Source organism: Bos mutus, chromosome 18 (assembly GCF_027580195.1).
Source record: "Bos mutus isolate GX-2022 chromosome 18, NWIPB_WYAK_1.1, whole genome shotgun sequence".
Lineage (NCBI taxonomy): Eukaryota > Metazoa > Chordata > Mammalia > Artiodactyla > Bovidae > Bos > Bos mutus.
The window spans coordinates 13,824,361-13,837,919 of NC_091634.1; the positions used below are offsets into that span (position 1 = coordinate 13,824,361).

General features: G+C 63.4%; 1 protein-coding gene across 13 annotated transcripts in view; it reads right to left on the reverse strand.

Annotated features, from left to right (window-relative positions):
• Positions 1-579: 579 nt before the first annotated feature.
• Positions 580-13,559, reverse strand: part of PAK4 (p21 (RAC1) activated kinase 4) — a 47,683-nt gene continuing 34,703 nt past the window's right edge. For 6 of the 13 annotated variants that reach the window (XM_070387728.1, XM_070387729.1, XM_070387734.1 and 3 more), the window contains 9 exons: positions 11,825-11,898; positions 9,951-10,167; positions 6,881-7,342; positions 6,256-6,699; positions 4,959-5,092; positions 4,608-4,734; positions 3,392-3,517; positions 2,042-2,176; positions 580-1,552 (listed from right to left, as the gene is read on the reverse strand). In XM_070387728.1, the coding sequence (XP_070243829.1) occupies positions 1,397-1,552; positions 2,042-2,176; positions 3,392-3,517; positions 4,608-4,734; positions 4,959-5,092; positions 6,256-6,699; positions 6,881-7,342; positions 9,951-10,154 (1,788 nt within the window). In that variant the 5' untranslated portion in view covers positions 10,155-10,167; positions 11,825-11,898 and the 3' untranslated portion in view covers positions 580-1,396. Of the gene's footprint in view, positions 1,553-2,041; positions 2,177-3,391; positions 3,518-4,607; positions 4,735-4,958; positions 5,093-6,255; positions 6,700-6,880; positions 7,343-9,950; positions 10,206-11,030; positions 11,463-11,824; positions 11,899-13,559 lie in introns of all 13 variants that reach the window. The other 7 variants (XM_070387737.1, XM_070387735.1, XM_070387741.1 and 4 more) reach the window with 2 other exon arrangements.

Genomic DNA, 13,559 nt, shown 5'->3' on the forward strand with positions numbered 1-13,559 from the left:
GTGGTCACTGCCCAGAATGCAGAAGCAGCGGTGTCACCTGTCGGCTGGCTATTCTCCTGAGACCCAGGCTCGGCCCCCACGTCCCCAGCCGCAGCCTGGAGGGAAGGACTCAGCCAATGGCGTGTTTCTGAGGCTGGCAGCCCTGGGTCCCTCCGTTGTAGCCTATCCCCCTAAAGCCCATCTGCCTGCTGACCAGTTTCCTAACGTCAGGTCCCAAGGATCAGTCCTCCACTGAACGCACTCCACCCAACCTTTATGTTTCCAGCAAATTGCAGACATGGCAAGCTGATCATCCTAGCATGTGGACTGGTAAACTGGCTGCCTTTCCAGGACTGGGTCGTCGATCTGGTCCCCATGAGAAGGCGGGTTACTGGCTGCTGGGCTGTAACTCACTGCCCGCCCCCGCCGCCCCGTCCCCCGACCTCCTTGCCAGAGACATGGCCCTGGCCCTTAGTGCGGCTGGAATCCTGGGGTCAGCCAAGCCTCCCCCCAAGCCTAGAGCCCTGCTCCATCAGCTCTCCCCACCAGCAGGCCTGGACCTGGGGTGGGGGGAAGCTCTACACATACTGCACACACACAAAACAAGAAAATGTTTTAATTGTAAAACTAACTTGAGGGAGGGGAGGGCAGGGCTGCGCTGAGGGGCCAGGAACCTGATTCTTCAAGCGGTGGTTCTGTCCCTGGAGCCACCCCGCAGGCCAAGGACTGTCTGTCCCCAGATGGGGGCTAGAGTGTTATAAAATGACAATATAAATAGACTTCTAGAAAAGAGGAGGCTGTCCAGGTGCAGTAGTCATGTTCTGCAGAGGCTGGGGGTGGGTGGGAAGCCCCGCCCCCTGGATCCCAGGTCCAGCCACACAGAGGGGTTCGGGGCGCGGGAAAAGGCCACTCTTCAGACATTCATGATCGACCCCTGCAATGGCTCGGGGGAGGGGCTGCGTGTCAGGCGAGGTCTCAGACACCCCCACTTGTAGGCTGGAGGACAGCGGAACTGGACCTTCCACACGCACACGCACGCACGCACACACTCACACACACGCACACCTTTCGTAGTGTTGTCTCCACCCCCGGCAGTCCCCATGGCAGATTTCCAGTGATGGGGGGCCGCCTGCCCTTCCTGGAGACAGGAAAACCCGGGGGACGGGCCTGTCCCAGAGGGTGGGGGCGTCTTGGGAGCCTCACTTGCTCCCACGAGTCCCTGTGTTTCTTTCAAAGTCACAAAATCAAAACCGGAGTTCAGTAGTAGGGTCCCGCACACCCCCCCGGCAAGGAGGGCGGCGCCACACGGAGTGTCTCCGGGGCTGGGAGGAGCGGGGGCCGGCCCCCCACTGGCCTCTGGCCGGGCAGGGGTGACCCAGGGGGCTCTTTGGTTCAGGGGTGGGGGTGACACCAGGCCTCATCGGGTGCGGTTCTGACGCATGAGGGGCACGATGCTGGCGGGAGGGCCCGCTTTGGCCAGGAACGGGTGTTTGAGCAGCTCGGCCGCTGTGCCTCGCTGGGCCGGGTCACGCACCAGCAGGCGGTCCAGGAAGCCCTTCAGGGACGGTGACACCTGTCGGGAGCAGGGCGAGAGGGTAGGTGAGCAGTCTGCTCACTTGCTGTCAGGTCCCCAGTTTCCTCCTGCCCAACGGGCCGATGGCATTTACTGCCCAGGGAGGGGCAGAGAGGCCCTCAGCACTGACAGCTTGGCCCCAGGGGCTCACCACCTCCCTACTTTCATGATTCGGCAGGAGTTGGCAACAGCTGGGCCCTGGAGGCACCCCTTTTTCAGCAGGCAATTTCCCCACCAGAAGGTCCCTTTGCTGGGCCTCACCAGCCAGCCTGAGCGCAAGCTCTGAGGGGCTGAGGGCGCAGAGTCCACATGGACGCTCGAGGCCTGGGGGGCATGGGGGCGACTCAGCACGCAGTAAGCACCACCTCAGAGCCATCAGCACCGAGCCCCGCCTACACCCAGCGCTCTCCTTGGGTTTGGGGCTGGGCGGTGCCCTCCCCCACCCACGTGTGGTCTCCCCCACGCCCACTGCCTGCGGGAGGGGCCCACCTTGTGCAGGTTCTTCAGTCGGGGTGGCAGGTTGTCCCGGATCATCTTCATGGCTTTGAGGGGTGGCTCATTGAAGTAAGGGGGCTCCCCATCCACCATCTCGATCACCATCACCCCCAGAGACCAGATGTCCACCTGTGGTGGGGGCAGGGCAGAAGGGCTGAGCTGTGTGGGTGTGGCCAGCGCTCAGGGGACACCCACAGACAGGTGGCCCTGCTTCCATTTTTGCCTCTGATACTGGGACCCAGCCTGCCAGACCCTGTGCACTCCTCACCCAGGGAACCCTCTGAAGGGTTCTACCACCCTGCATCCATCCCCTTCTTTTTGCTACCCCCTCCCCCTGCCCCTGGATTCCTCTGGAGAACCCCCTCCTCGCTACTTCAGTCCATGGTGCATGACCAAGCTGTCTTAATCAGCAGAGTGCGGAAACAGTAACTGGTTCAGGAAAGGACACGTGACCCAAGCTGAGCCAATCACAGTTGACCCTGAGATTTTAAACAAGATAGTCAGGAAAACAGTCCTCATTTCTGCTCTGATGGGGCAGCACCTGCCTGAGTGAGGGCTACACGGGGACAATCAGAGGCGGGAGGGACACTGCACACAGCTGGGCATGAAGCCTGTGCCCCCGCCAAACTTTACAGTCCTAGGGACCCACGGTTTTCCACTTTGCTAAATCCTTCTTGAGAAGGTTTTGTCACAGGCAGTCCTGGTGGAGATGGTCCCTCAGAATCTCCTACCAGCCTCCCCTCCCAGTGTGACTCCACTCCTGCCTGCGGTTCCCCAAGCTATGCTTCCACAGGCACCCTGGTCAGGCACTGGGTCAAGTCTTATTGACTGACTGTCCTCAGAGCCACAGGCACAGCTGGAAGACCTCAGGGCCAGACAGAGAATGGCAGGGAGTGAAGCAGGTCAGTGTAGGCAACACAGATGGGTGGGGGCTGTGACCAAGACCAGGGTTCCCCTGCTCCTCAGCACCTGACTGTTGCCATGAGGGAATGCAGCCTTCTGTGCCCATATCACTTGGCTTGCCACCAGGGGATCAAATTCAAACTCACGTGAGAGCTCTTTTTAAAAAAACGCTTGCAAGAGCATCTTCAGAGCACATCAGCCAGTTTGAAGCCTCTGCCCCAGGCTGGCAGGCAGGGCCAGGGCCCCTTCTGCCCAGCCTCCTGTTCCCACTGCCAAGCACTGGCTCCGAACTAGCACTCAGCCGGCGAGGAGTGCACGCAGGCAAGTCTACTTCGCCCCCCAAACAGTCCCTGGTGACCAAGCCCCCTCACCCAACACTCCGGCTGTTCTGGACTGCAACAGCGCAAACCAGTGCAGGGCGACTGGCTGCCTCTGGCTCACCTCTGGCCCATAGGGCAGGCGGGAGATGAGCTCTGGGGCCATCCAGTAGGGTGTGCCGACCAGGGACTTCCTCCGAGGCACCTCCTTGCTCACCTGGGCGCAGAACCCGAAGTCTGACAGCTTCACCTGGAGCAGGGTGCAGAAGCAGGGGTCAGAGGTGCTGGTGGGGCAGAGGCAGTTGCCTGTTTAATTCCTCAGCCTCCGACACGCTGGGTTTCTACATTTTGCCCAGAGGTTAGAGCCTGACCTCGGCTGAGCTCTGCCGTCTCCTGGCCGGGGCCCTCAGCGGTGTCAGCTGCCTGAGATCACACATCTGCCTCCTTGACAGGGTCTGTGCTGGGACTCCTGGGGGAGGCAGCCCGAGTCCCATGAGTACCAAAGGCTGGGCAGGGATTCGGCCTGAGGCTGGCTCCCAATGCCGTGCCCTGGGCCCTGGCTTCCCGGCAGGAGGCATGTATTTAGTTGGTAGGGGGTGAGATGGATGCTGCCTGTCCCTCTGCAACAACCACCTCCTCAGAAACAAGGATTTACACCTTCTTGGGAACTATGGGCCCTATTCAGACTCCTGAGGATGTCAATGGACCCTCCAGAGAGCATTGCTCACACACTGCACATACAGTTCTGTGCTCACCCGTGTCCCCCAAACACATCTGTAGAATCTTCAGGTGTTCATGACCCCAACTGAGACTCCCTGGGAAGCAAAGTCTTCCCCCGAGCCCCCGCCTCTGTGAACTGGCTTAACTTTCCTGGGGGAGGGCAGGCAGATCACCAACCAGAATCTGGTGAAAGTCAAGGGCCCCATCCCCCTGAAAAATCACATCTGCTCTTGGAATACGAATGCAGGTTCTAGGATCAGGAAGCTCATCCATGGACTGCAAACTCGGAGCCTCAGTCCAGAAGACAGGACTGAGAGTCCGCAGCCCAGTCCTGGATGCCAGGCCAGGAGCAGGTTGTCACGTGGCTGAGAGCGGTGGCCGGCCACCCAGATGCAGTCTCCCCGCTCTGGGTCCAGGGCTACACTCCAGCTCTCAGCGGCTGGGGCTGATGACGGCAGAGGCCCCCACTCACCTGGACCCCTGACTCTGGACTGATGCACGAGGAATGAATACACGTACTGCTCCTCAAGGGACTGAACTGGGGGCTGGGCTCACCCACCCGCAGGGGGAGAGCTGGGCAGAGGCCGGGGGAGGCCAAGCCACCCCCCACCACTGCTCACCCTGCCGTCGTGGGTCAGCAGGATGGAGTCGCTCTTGATGTCCCGGTGGATGACTCCCTGGGCGTGGAGCACAGACAGGGCCTGCAGCACAGCCAGGCACACGGCGGCGATCTGCTCCTCGTTCATCCTGGGAAGGCAGGGCAGGTGGGGGGAGGGGAGTGAGAGGGGCAGACAGGGGCCCCAGCCTGGGGTCTGATGGGGACACGGCCCCGCCCCGGAGGTGTGATGGGGACAGTGTGTTGGTTCTGAGAGGTGGCCCCACCCTAAGGCGTCTGGAGGGGAGCAGTCCTGATATGGGCGAGGTCTGGGGGCACTCTGGGGACCCAGCAGCGTCCAGCTGCCCGGCTGTACCTGGTGTGCGTGACGATGTCGGTGAGGGCGCCTCCCTCCAGGAACTCCATCACCACCCAGAGCTCGTCCCCAACCAGGTAGCTGTTGTACATCTCCACCACGTTCTCATGCTGGTAGTCCCTCATGATCACCACCTGCATGCAGGAGGCGGGGTCGGCACGGCGCGGGGAGGACCAGCAGCCCCTGCCGCCAGAGCCTGCCCTCTCGGCCTCGGGGGGCCCTGCCAAACTGCAGGTCCAGTTGCACCCGCCACTCCTGCTCATCGAGGTCCAGTCCAGGGACTGTCCTCCCACGCCTGAAGCCAAGAAACCCAAAAGGCAGCGAGGGGCCTGACATCTGTATTCTCTTCCGGGGTGCTCCCACCCCATGCACACCTCACGCTGCTGATGTTGATCTCTGACCAGCCCTGAGTGGGTCTGCGAGTAGCCCTGATGGCCAGGCTGGCACTGGGAGAGGGCGCTGGGACGAGAGCATTAAGCACAGGGCTGAGACCAGGACAAGCAGGCGGCTCAGACACAAGGTGGGGGTGGGGGTTAGATTCCAGGGGCAGGAAGGCCTAGCAAGGCAAAGCCTGGAGGGGGGGTGTGACGCTCACTGCGTGCAGCTCCGGCAGCCATGTTAAACGTGCGCCCTGCGCGCTGCACTGGGGGAGGGGCGACAGGCTCAGGCCTGGGGGCTGGGGTAGCAACGGGGAGGCTAACCCTGGGGACTGGGGTGGTGGGGCCTCTCCGAGATGGGGAACCAGGAGAGGCAGGTGTGGGGTCAACAGTGTGGGGCCAGTATGGGACTTCGTGGTGAGGGGCCTGGAAGGCACTCAGAGGGTCAGTGGGGCTCAGGGCCTGGAGCTGGGGCTCAGGGCCTGGCCAGGACAGGACGGCATGGCAGTGGGTATCGTGGGGACAGAGGACACAGCCTGGGGAGGCATGAAGAGCGAGGACAGGAGCTGGGCTCAGAACTCACACCTGGCAAACCCCAGCCCCATAGGGCCTCTCCTGGTTCTCAGCCCTGCATGCCCTCTAAACCGTGGGGTAGGGGAGCCCCGGGAGGATTGGGACAGCTTGGGGGGGCAGGTGGGGAGGCGGGGAGCCCCGGGAGGATGGGGGCAGGTGCGGGAGCCCTGGGAGAAGCAGGGCAGCCCTGGGAGGAGCCGGGGGGCCCTGGGAGGAGCCGGGGGTCAGGGGAGCCCTAGGGGGAGTGGGGCAGGTGGGAGGGTGGGGGATCCCTGGGGGGAGCAGGGGGGCCCCGGGAGGAGCATGGGGGGCAGGGGAGCCCTATGGGGACGGGGCGGCAGGCCCACCTCGTTGAAGAGCAGCTCCCGCCGCTGCTGCTTGCGCAGGTCCATCTTCTTGACGGCCACCAGCCTGCCGGAGCTGCGCACGGTAGCAATGCACACGATGCCGGTGGAGCCCTCGCCAATCTTGATGAAGTTGTCCAGGTAGGAACGGGGGTCGCCAGGGTCCACCACCAGCTGCAGGGCAGCCCGGAACTGCTCGTGAGACACTCGCTGGGGTTCCCGCTGTGGTGAGCGGGGGCCGGGGGGCCCGGGGGCGGGGGGCCCGGCGCCGGCGGGGGCGGCGAGGGCACGGGCTGGAGGGGCCAGCTGGGGCTCAGAGGCATGGGGGCCCAGCACTCCAGGGCTGGGGGCGCCGTGGGCTCGGGCAGTGGGCCGGGAGGAGGAGGACTGAGGGACAGCCAGGCCCCCCACCGATGGCCCGTTGGGGGCCATGTTGTGAGGCTCCCCCTGTAACAGAAAAGAGAGGCGGCTGTCAGGGGAGGGGCTGGGGGACAGGGATCCCGGCTGCGGAACAGACAATGGCGGTCAAGATGGAGATGGACAGTGGGCTGGGGCAGGCTGGAGTTGGTGGGTGGGAACAGGGTGGGCAAGGCAACGGTCAGGGGTCCTGGGGTGGGGGAGTGGTTACCTGGGTGCCCCGGGACGGGTGGTCCGTGTCGGCCCGTGGGTACGTGTTAAAGGGCCGGCCAGCTGCCACTTTCGCCCCGCTGGCTAGACTGGCGGGTTGGTGGGGGGTGCCGACGTCAGGCCCAGAGAGGGGGCGCTTGTCCCGGGAGGACTCCTGGGGCCCTCCCGAGCCCTCCCTGGAAGACTTGGGCCTCTTGTCCGGCCCCGCCCGCCGCCTGTCTCCAGTGCTGCCACCCGCCTCGCCATGACTGGCCCCCCGGCCTTGGCTGCCCGCCTTCTCTGGGCCCCCTCTGGCTGTGGCGGCCTGCTCCGCGGGCATCCCGTTTTCCTGGCGGGCACGGGCGGGTGGCGGCGGGCTGTCTCTCCGCAGGGAGTTGGAGCGCGTCACCGACATGTTCTCGAACTCGTCGAGCAGCAGCGTGAGGGCCCCATCCTTGGCGCCTTTGCTGCCCCGCACGATGGTCTGGGGTCCAGGGCAATGGCAGGGTGGGGGCCGGGCAAGGAGGAGGGGGACACAGGACGTGCATCCAACACAGGCGGACAGGACAACACAACACACACAGAGACAAGACAGAGACGGAATGAAGAAATGCCATGGGTGATGGTGGGCTGGGAGGGCGGGGCGGCCGGGGAGGCCCCACAGTCCCTCCCCCAGCACCGAGCCTCGTGACAGGAGGGGAGCTGCCCCCCATCAGGTTGTTGCCCCTGGGCTGGGAGCATCGGTTCCCAGGATGCCCCTCAGAGAAGCACCCCCTGCCTTTTCCTTGTTCTCCAGACTTGGGGGGGTGCAGGGGAAGGAGGGCAGAGGCTGCGCCAGCCCATAACAAGCCCTGGAAAGCTGCAAATTACAGGATGCGGGGGCCAGGGCCCGGCTTGGCACCTCCTTCCCTGCAGCCTGGCAGGGCTCTGAGCCCCGAACACGCCCTCTGTTTCCGTGGAGGCTGAGGGTGGGGTGAAGGTAAAGTGAGAAAGGTCTGGGCCCGGAGCAAAGGGCAGGAGTGCCCGAGGGCCGGTGCCAGTGAACGCAAACCAGCACCCTGTGTGCCCCAGGCGCACCCTGCCTGCTGGGGCCACCATCCTGATCCAGCGCACTGCCTCCAGGGCTCCCCCTAGGGGCCCCCACCCTCCAGATCCAGGCACACGGGGCCTCTTAACTGCTCCTCAGACACACCAGACATACCGCAGCCTCAGGCACTGGCTGCTCATTCAGCCTGGAGCCCTTCGCCCCCGTCTGCCCGGGGCTCCCCTCCTCAGTGTGCCCCCTTCAGATCTCTGCTGCTGGCTCTCCCTGACTTCCTGTGGTGTAAAACGCCAGCCTCGAACCCTCCCTATCCCGCTCTCTTGCTTTCCTTTTCTCAGAGCACTCAAAACCAGCGGACGTGAAGCACGTGTACAGCTGTCCGTGGCCTGCTCCCCTGGTGCAGTGTTCGTGAGGGTGGCCACTGTTTCTTCCTGGCTGCATCTAAGGCCCAGAACAGTGGCTGGTACGCAGAAGGCCTCACTAAGTACCTGCTGAGCCCATGAGTGAGCAAGTGAGGCGGGCAGGCTGGGAAGGGGCTGCCGGTGCAGAGCACAGGCCCCAGTCCCGTGCGTCAGTCACTGGCAGGCAGAGCCATGGGCTGCCAGACAACCTGAGGCCAGCACTGCCTGATATGTGCAGAAAACTCGAACCCCGCAAACCCACCGACAGGCCACCGTGCCCTGTGGGCAGCGCCTGCCCCTGCCTCTCCTGGACCCTGGCTGCTAGTAGGGCAGCCTGGTCTTGCCCCAGGGGCCCAGTGAAACAAGGGAGACACCTGCTCAAGCTTCGGTGCTGGAATAAGAGGTCAGGAATCCCTGGCAGTTGGGGAGGATTTTTAGGAAGTGCCTGAATAAGGGCATGACCAGCAGGCATGCAGCCACAGGGCCTGGCAGGGGGTGGAACCAAGGTGGGCTGGGTGCGGCCAGTGGGCCCAGAAGAGCCAGCACCCTGCCTGCGTGGGCGGCTGCCCCTCCAGTGGCCCCAGCCGATTTATCAGAAGGCAGAAACAGACTTGGATGTAAAGTCTTGCTTTTCTAGGCAGTGGCAAAGAATTCAAAGTATCCCAAGCCCCCTGCCTGGGGCACACAAACACCTCAGTGGGAGACCCTGGAGGAGAGCATCTGCCTGCGGCTCCTCCCGCCAGGCTGGGCTGGGCACGGCACCCAGGGCACCAGCGAGGATGAGTCAGCCCCGGGCCTGCTGACCAGCCCACGCATTCCCACTCCCACCCCTCGGAACAACCCAGGCTGACTTCCTGGTTTCCACTGCCCTTCAGGTGAAGTCTGTGCTCCGAGGCCGGCTTTGCAGGCTGCGGGGGCCACACCTCCTGCCCCTAGAACAGCCTCACCACAGGCCACGCCCGGGGAGCCAAGACCATGGAGACAGGAACGGGGTTAAGAGCATGGGCCCTGGAAACGCACCTTGATTAAAATCCCAGCTCGGCACGTTTGCTTAGATGGCAGGGAAAAAACTGAAACCACCCCCCTGCCCCCTGAGCTTCACGCGGGCTGTTTCCTCCACTAACAAGCCCTGGCTCTCCACCATCTGCCTGAATGACTCCTCCTGTCCTCTGCCCTCAGGGCTCAGCTCAGGTGACCCTGACTCCAGGAAGCTGGCCTGGACCCTGGGGCTGGGTCAGACGGCCCCTCGGGCCTCTCCTGGCCCAGCCCTGACCACTGGGGCGGTCACCACGTGGGAACTGGTCTGTCCCTCTGCCTGCGATGGGAGGCCTGTCAAGACCCAGGAGGAGTTTGTGGTCCTGGGGACAGGAGCACAGGGCTCAGGACAGACAAATGAGTTGGGGCTGGCATGGGGGATCGTCAGAGGGTCAAGGTCAGCGGGGGCTTCTCAGGAAGGGAAGGTGGGTTGGCGCTGGTGCCAGGTGAGGGATCAGTGGTGGATAGGTGAGTGAAAGGTGAGGATGGGGGGTGTGGTTGGGGTGCATCTGTTTGGTGGGCAGCAAGGGAGGGTCCAGTGTGGTGCTGAGGCCTGGGGTCACCCCACAGGGGTTGGCGCAGGTTAGGAGAAGCAGCAGCGGGCGCCAGCATACCTTGGGGGCCCCAGGCTGAATGGAGGTGATGCAGGCGGGGTCGATGAGGGGCTTGGGCCGGCGGGCCGACTCCTCGATCAGGCTCTGCCACTGGCGGGGCAGCCCAGTGAACTTCTGCTCATGCTGGTCGAAGCCCGTGTGCACGCGGTGCTCGAAGTTAGACGGCGCCGAGATCTCGACCCGCTTCTTCTTCTTCCCGAACATGGCTCCAGGCTCTCTGCGTGGAGAGTGCAGAGTGGGGCCCCGGTTGGCAGCCTGAGGAAGGGCGCGGCTCGCCAGGACCTGCTGCTTCTCCTCCATCCCTCCCTGGTCTCCCCACGCCCCCACCCTTTCCACAGACCGCACCCCATCTGCAGCCCGAGGGACCCTGTGAACACTCCAGTCAGGCCCCTGGCTCAGAGCCCACTGGCGGCCCCACCCCACTCAGGTAAAAAGGTGAGCACTCCCAGTGGGCTTCTCTGCTCTCAGCTCTTCCTCTGGCTCACGGTGGCTTCTGACCTCAGGGCCTCCTGCCGTGGCAGCTCCCTCTGTGGGGACTGACGCCTGACTCCTGCCCGCTTCAGGTGGCAGTCGCTGGTGGCTCCTCTCCTGAACATACCCTAGGCCCCCTGTCCTTCCACCCCATCTCGCAGCACGTCTAACTTCTGGAAACTGCGCTGCTCAGTCTTATGTTTGGGCTTCCCTAGTGGCTCAGATGGTTAAGAATCCGCCTGTGATGCAGGAGACCTGGGTTCGATCCCTGGGTCAGGCAGATGCCCTGGAGAAGGGAACGGCCACCTGCCCCAGTGTACCTGCCTGGAGAATCCCACGAACAGAGGAGCCTGGCCGGCTACAGTCCATGGGGTCACAAAGAATCGAACTCGACTGAGCGACTCACACACACACAGCCAGTCTTGTGTTTACATTTCAGCGTTTACAACTCCCATCTCGACTCCCGGTGCCACGGGCCCGGTCTCATCTGCCGCCCCCCGTCCCAGCCCCCACCCAACACACAGGATGAGCTCTGTGACTGGTGCCTAAGGCCTGCCACCTCTGTGCCTGCTTTCTCACCCTGGACTGTGGGCTAGAAACAGCACGTACCTCTGGTTACTTGTTCAACACATGGTTACCAAGCCCCTGTCCGATGCGTGACTCCTAGGCAGCCTCACTAATATACCCCCACTTTACAGATGAGGAGACTGAGGCTTAGAGGAGGAGGCAAGTTCCTCACAGAGTGGGGCAAGACCCACTTCATGAAGGATCCTAAAAGACTAAACTGCCCGTCTTTAGGGCCCGTGGTTCCCAGGCCGGTCCTCACAACAGTCCTGGCACAGCAGTGGTAAATGCTCAGTACAACAGTCCTGGCGCAGCAGTGGTAAACGCTCAGTGAAAGTGAAGGTCGCTCAGTCCAACTCTTCGTGACCCCTTGGACTGGAGCCCGCCACGCTCCTCTGTCCACGGAATTCTCCAAGCAAGAATACTGGAGTGGGTACCCACGCCCTTCTCCAGGGGGTCTTCCCGAACCTATGAAAGCTGAATTTAAAAACCAAAGGGGCTGAAGGGGACATGCGGAATGGTGGTGTCCCACAGAGGGGGCCGGAGACATGAAGAGCAGGGAAACCAGATGGCCAGAGTGCAAATCTCTCTGTGCCACCTACTGTGACCCTGGGCAAGTGACTTAGCCTGTCTGTGCCTCGGCTTGACCCCCATGGGGCGGCTGCCGGGAGGATTAATGAGTTAATTAATGAGCAGGGCTCGGTGCGGGGCATGGAGGGAGGGCCCAGTTGGCCTTTGCTCTTCTGATGCCGAGGATGACTCCCAGCTGTGTCAGGGGCCCAGGTGCTGCGCCCCCCAGAACCCCGGTCCCACACACATGCCCCTGGAGCCCCACAGACCTGCTTTGTTGCTGGCTCTGCTAGAAGTGCCCTTGGGCGGGTGATGTCTCCTCTTGGGGCTTTGGGTTACTCATCTGTAAAGTGGGAAGAAAACATCCTTTGCTTACTCATCCATCCAGCCATCAGTAACTCACTCCTTTGAGGCCAGCCTTGTGCTGGTCCGTGTGAGGGACAGAGTGGTGACCCAGACAGCCTCTGAAGGCCCAGGATGGTCGGGGCTGGGGTCACAGAGTACCAGACCCAGCCTGCAGGGACGGCAGGGTAGGGATACTGGAGGCTTCCCAGAAAAGGGCTTGTGTGAACTGAGACCCGAAGGACGAGGGGAAGTGCACTGGGTGGGGATTTCGATCTGGCTCAGGCTGGCTCTTCAGCACCTGGCACAGTGCCCGGCATGGGGTCGGCCCCAGCACAGTGAGTCTCGTGACCCAGTGAGGACGCTCGTGAGCGGATCCACGATGCGGCCCGGCAGCCCCTGGTTGTCCTCCCGGCTCCTTTCCCGGGAGCAGGGCGTGAGGGCGGAAAGGCCGCCATCCCCAGCCCAGAGGTGGGGCCATCGGTGGGCAGCCATCCAGGAGAACCGGTTTGGCAGCAGGAGCCCAGTGGGAGGCGGGTGGGGACCCAAGCAGCCAACCTGTCTCAACTGGCCTGGGCCTCCTGGCCAGCAGGTGGCCAGAGCCAGGGCTCTGCCAGGGAACAGACCTGGCCAGGGTCGGGGGCCCTCTGCCCCAGCCTCTTGTCTACCCCCACCAAGCCAGGAGCCCCTTCAGTGCGGCTCCCCCATTCCAGCCCCCAGAACACTGTGCATTCCACCCTCCCAGGCCTCGGGGACCCTGACCAATCCCGTTCTCCCTCCAGGCTTCTCTGCCCTCGCCTCCCTTGCAGCTCCAGCTCCTCTACTCGTCCCTACACCCCGACTCTCCCCCATCTGCCCAGACGTGCGCCCCCCTCACCCGCCCGCCCTGGTCCCACTGCCTCCTGTCTGCCCAGATTTGCCCCCATCTGGCTTCAGGCCCAGCCTCACTCCTCACCTTGGCCTCTCTCACTCTGCCTGCCCATCCCCACCCCCCAGCCCGTGGCCTGCGGGCCCCAAGTCAGCTCTGAGCCCTCTGCAGGACAGGATTAGCCGCATGACCCCTCACTAAACCCGGGAGAGGGAGGAGCTTAGGATCCAAACGGGGTGGGCAGGAGGCAGCTTGCTAGAGGGGGCAGCCAACCCAGGATGCCCACCCGCGAGCCCCCAGGCCCTCCAGCCCCCGCCCCCTGCGGATGGGGAGAGAGGGGCACACCTCCGGATATTTGCCTGGGGCCACCCCTTCCCTCTGGGCGCTGCACAGAGGGCAGGACAAACAGAGGAACTGGCCGTGTTTATAGTGGCCAGGCGGGAGCCCCACCCCGGGCAGCTCTGAGCACCGCGGGCTCCCCTGACCCCTCCAGCAGTCCCCAAGCACCTGACTTTACTGGAGCCACAGAGGGGAGGGAGAGGAGCTGCCACATGTGAAGGGAGGGGCCTGGCCAGGAGCAGCGGGGTCTCAAGGAGTGGGCGCTGGGTTCCCAGGCATGCCCAGAACTCAGGAGTCAGACAGCACAGGGCCCAGAGGCCGGCTCTGCTGCGAGGCTGAGCCAGCCCACGGGGGAAGCACGCTGCGTGGCCCTGGGCCAGCAGCTCTATGCCTCATTTTCCTCTTCTGTTAGAGGAGAACCGAGATAGTACCTGTTTCCAGGAGTTCTTGCAAGC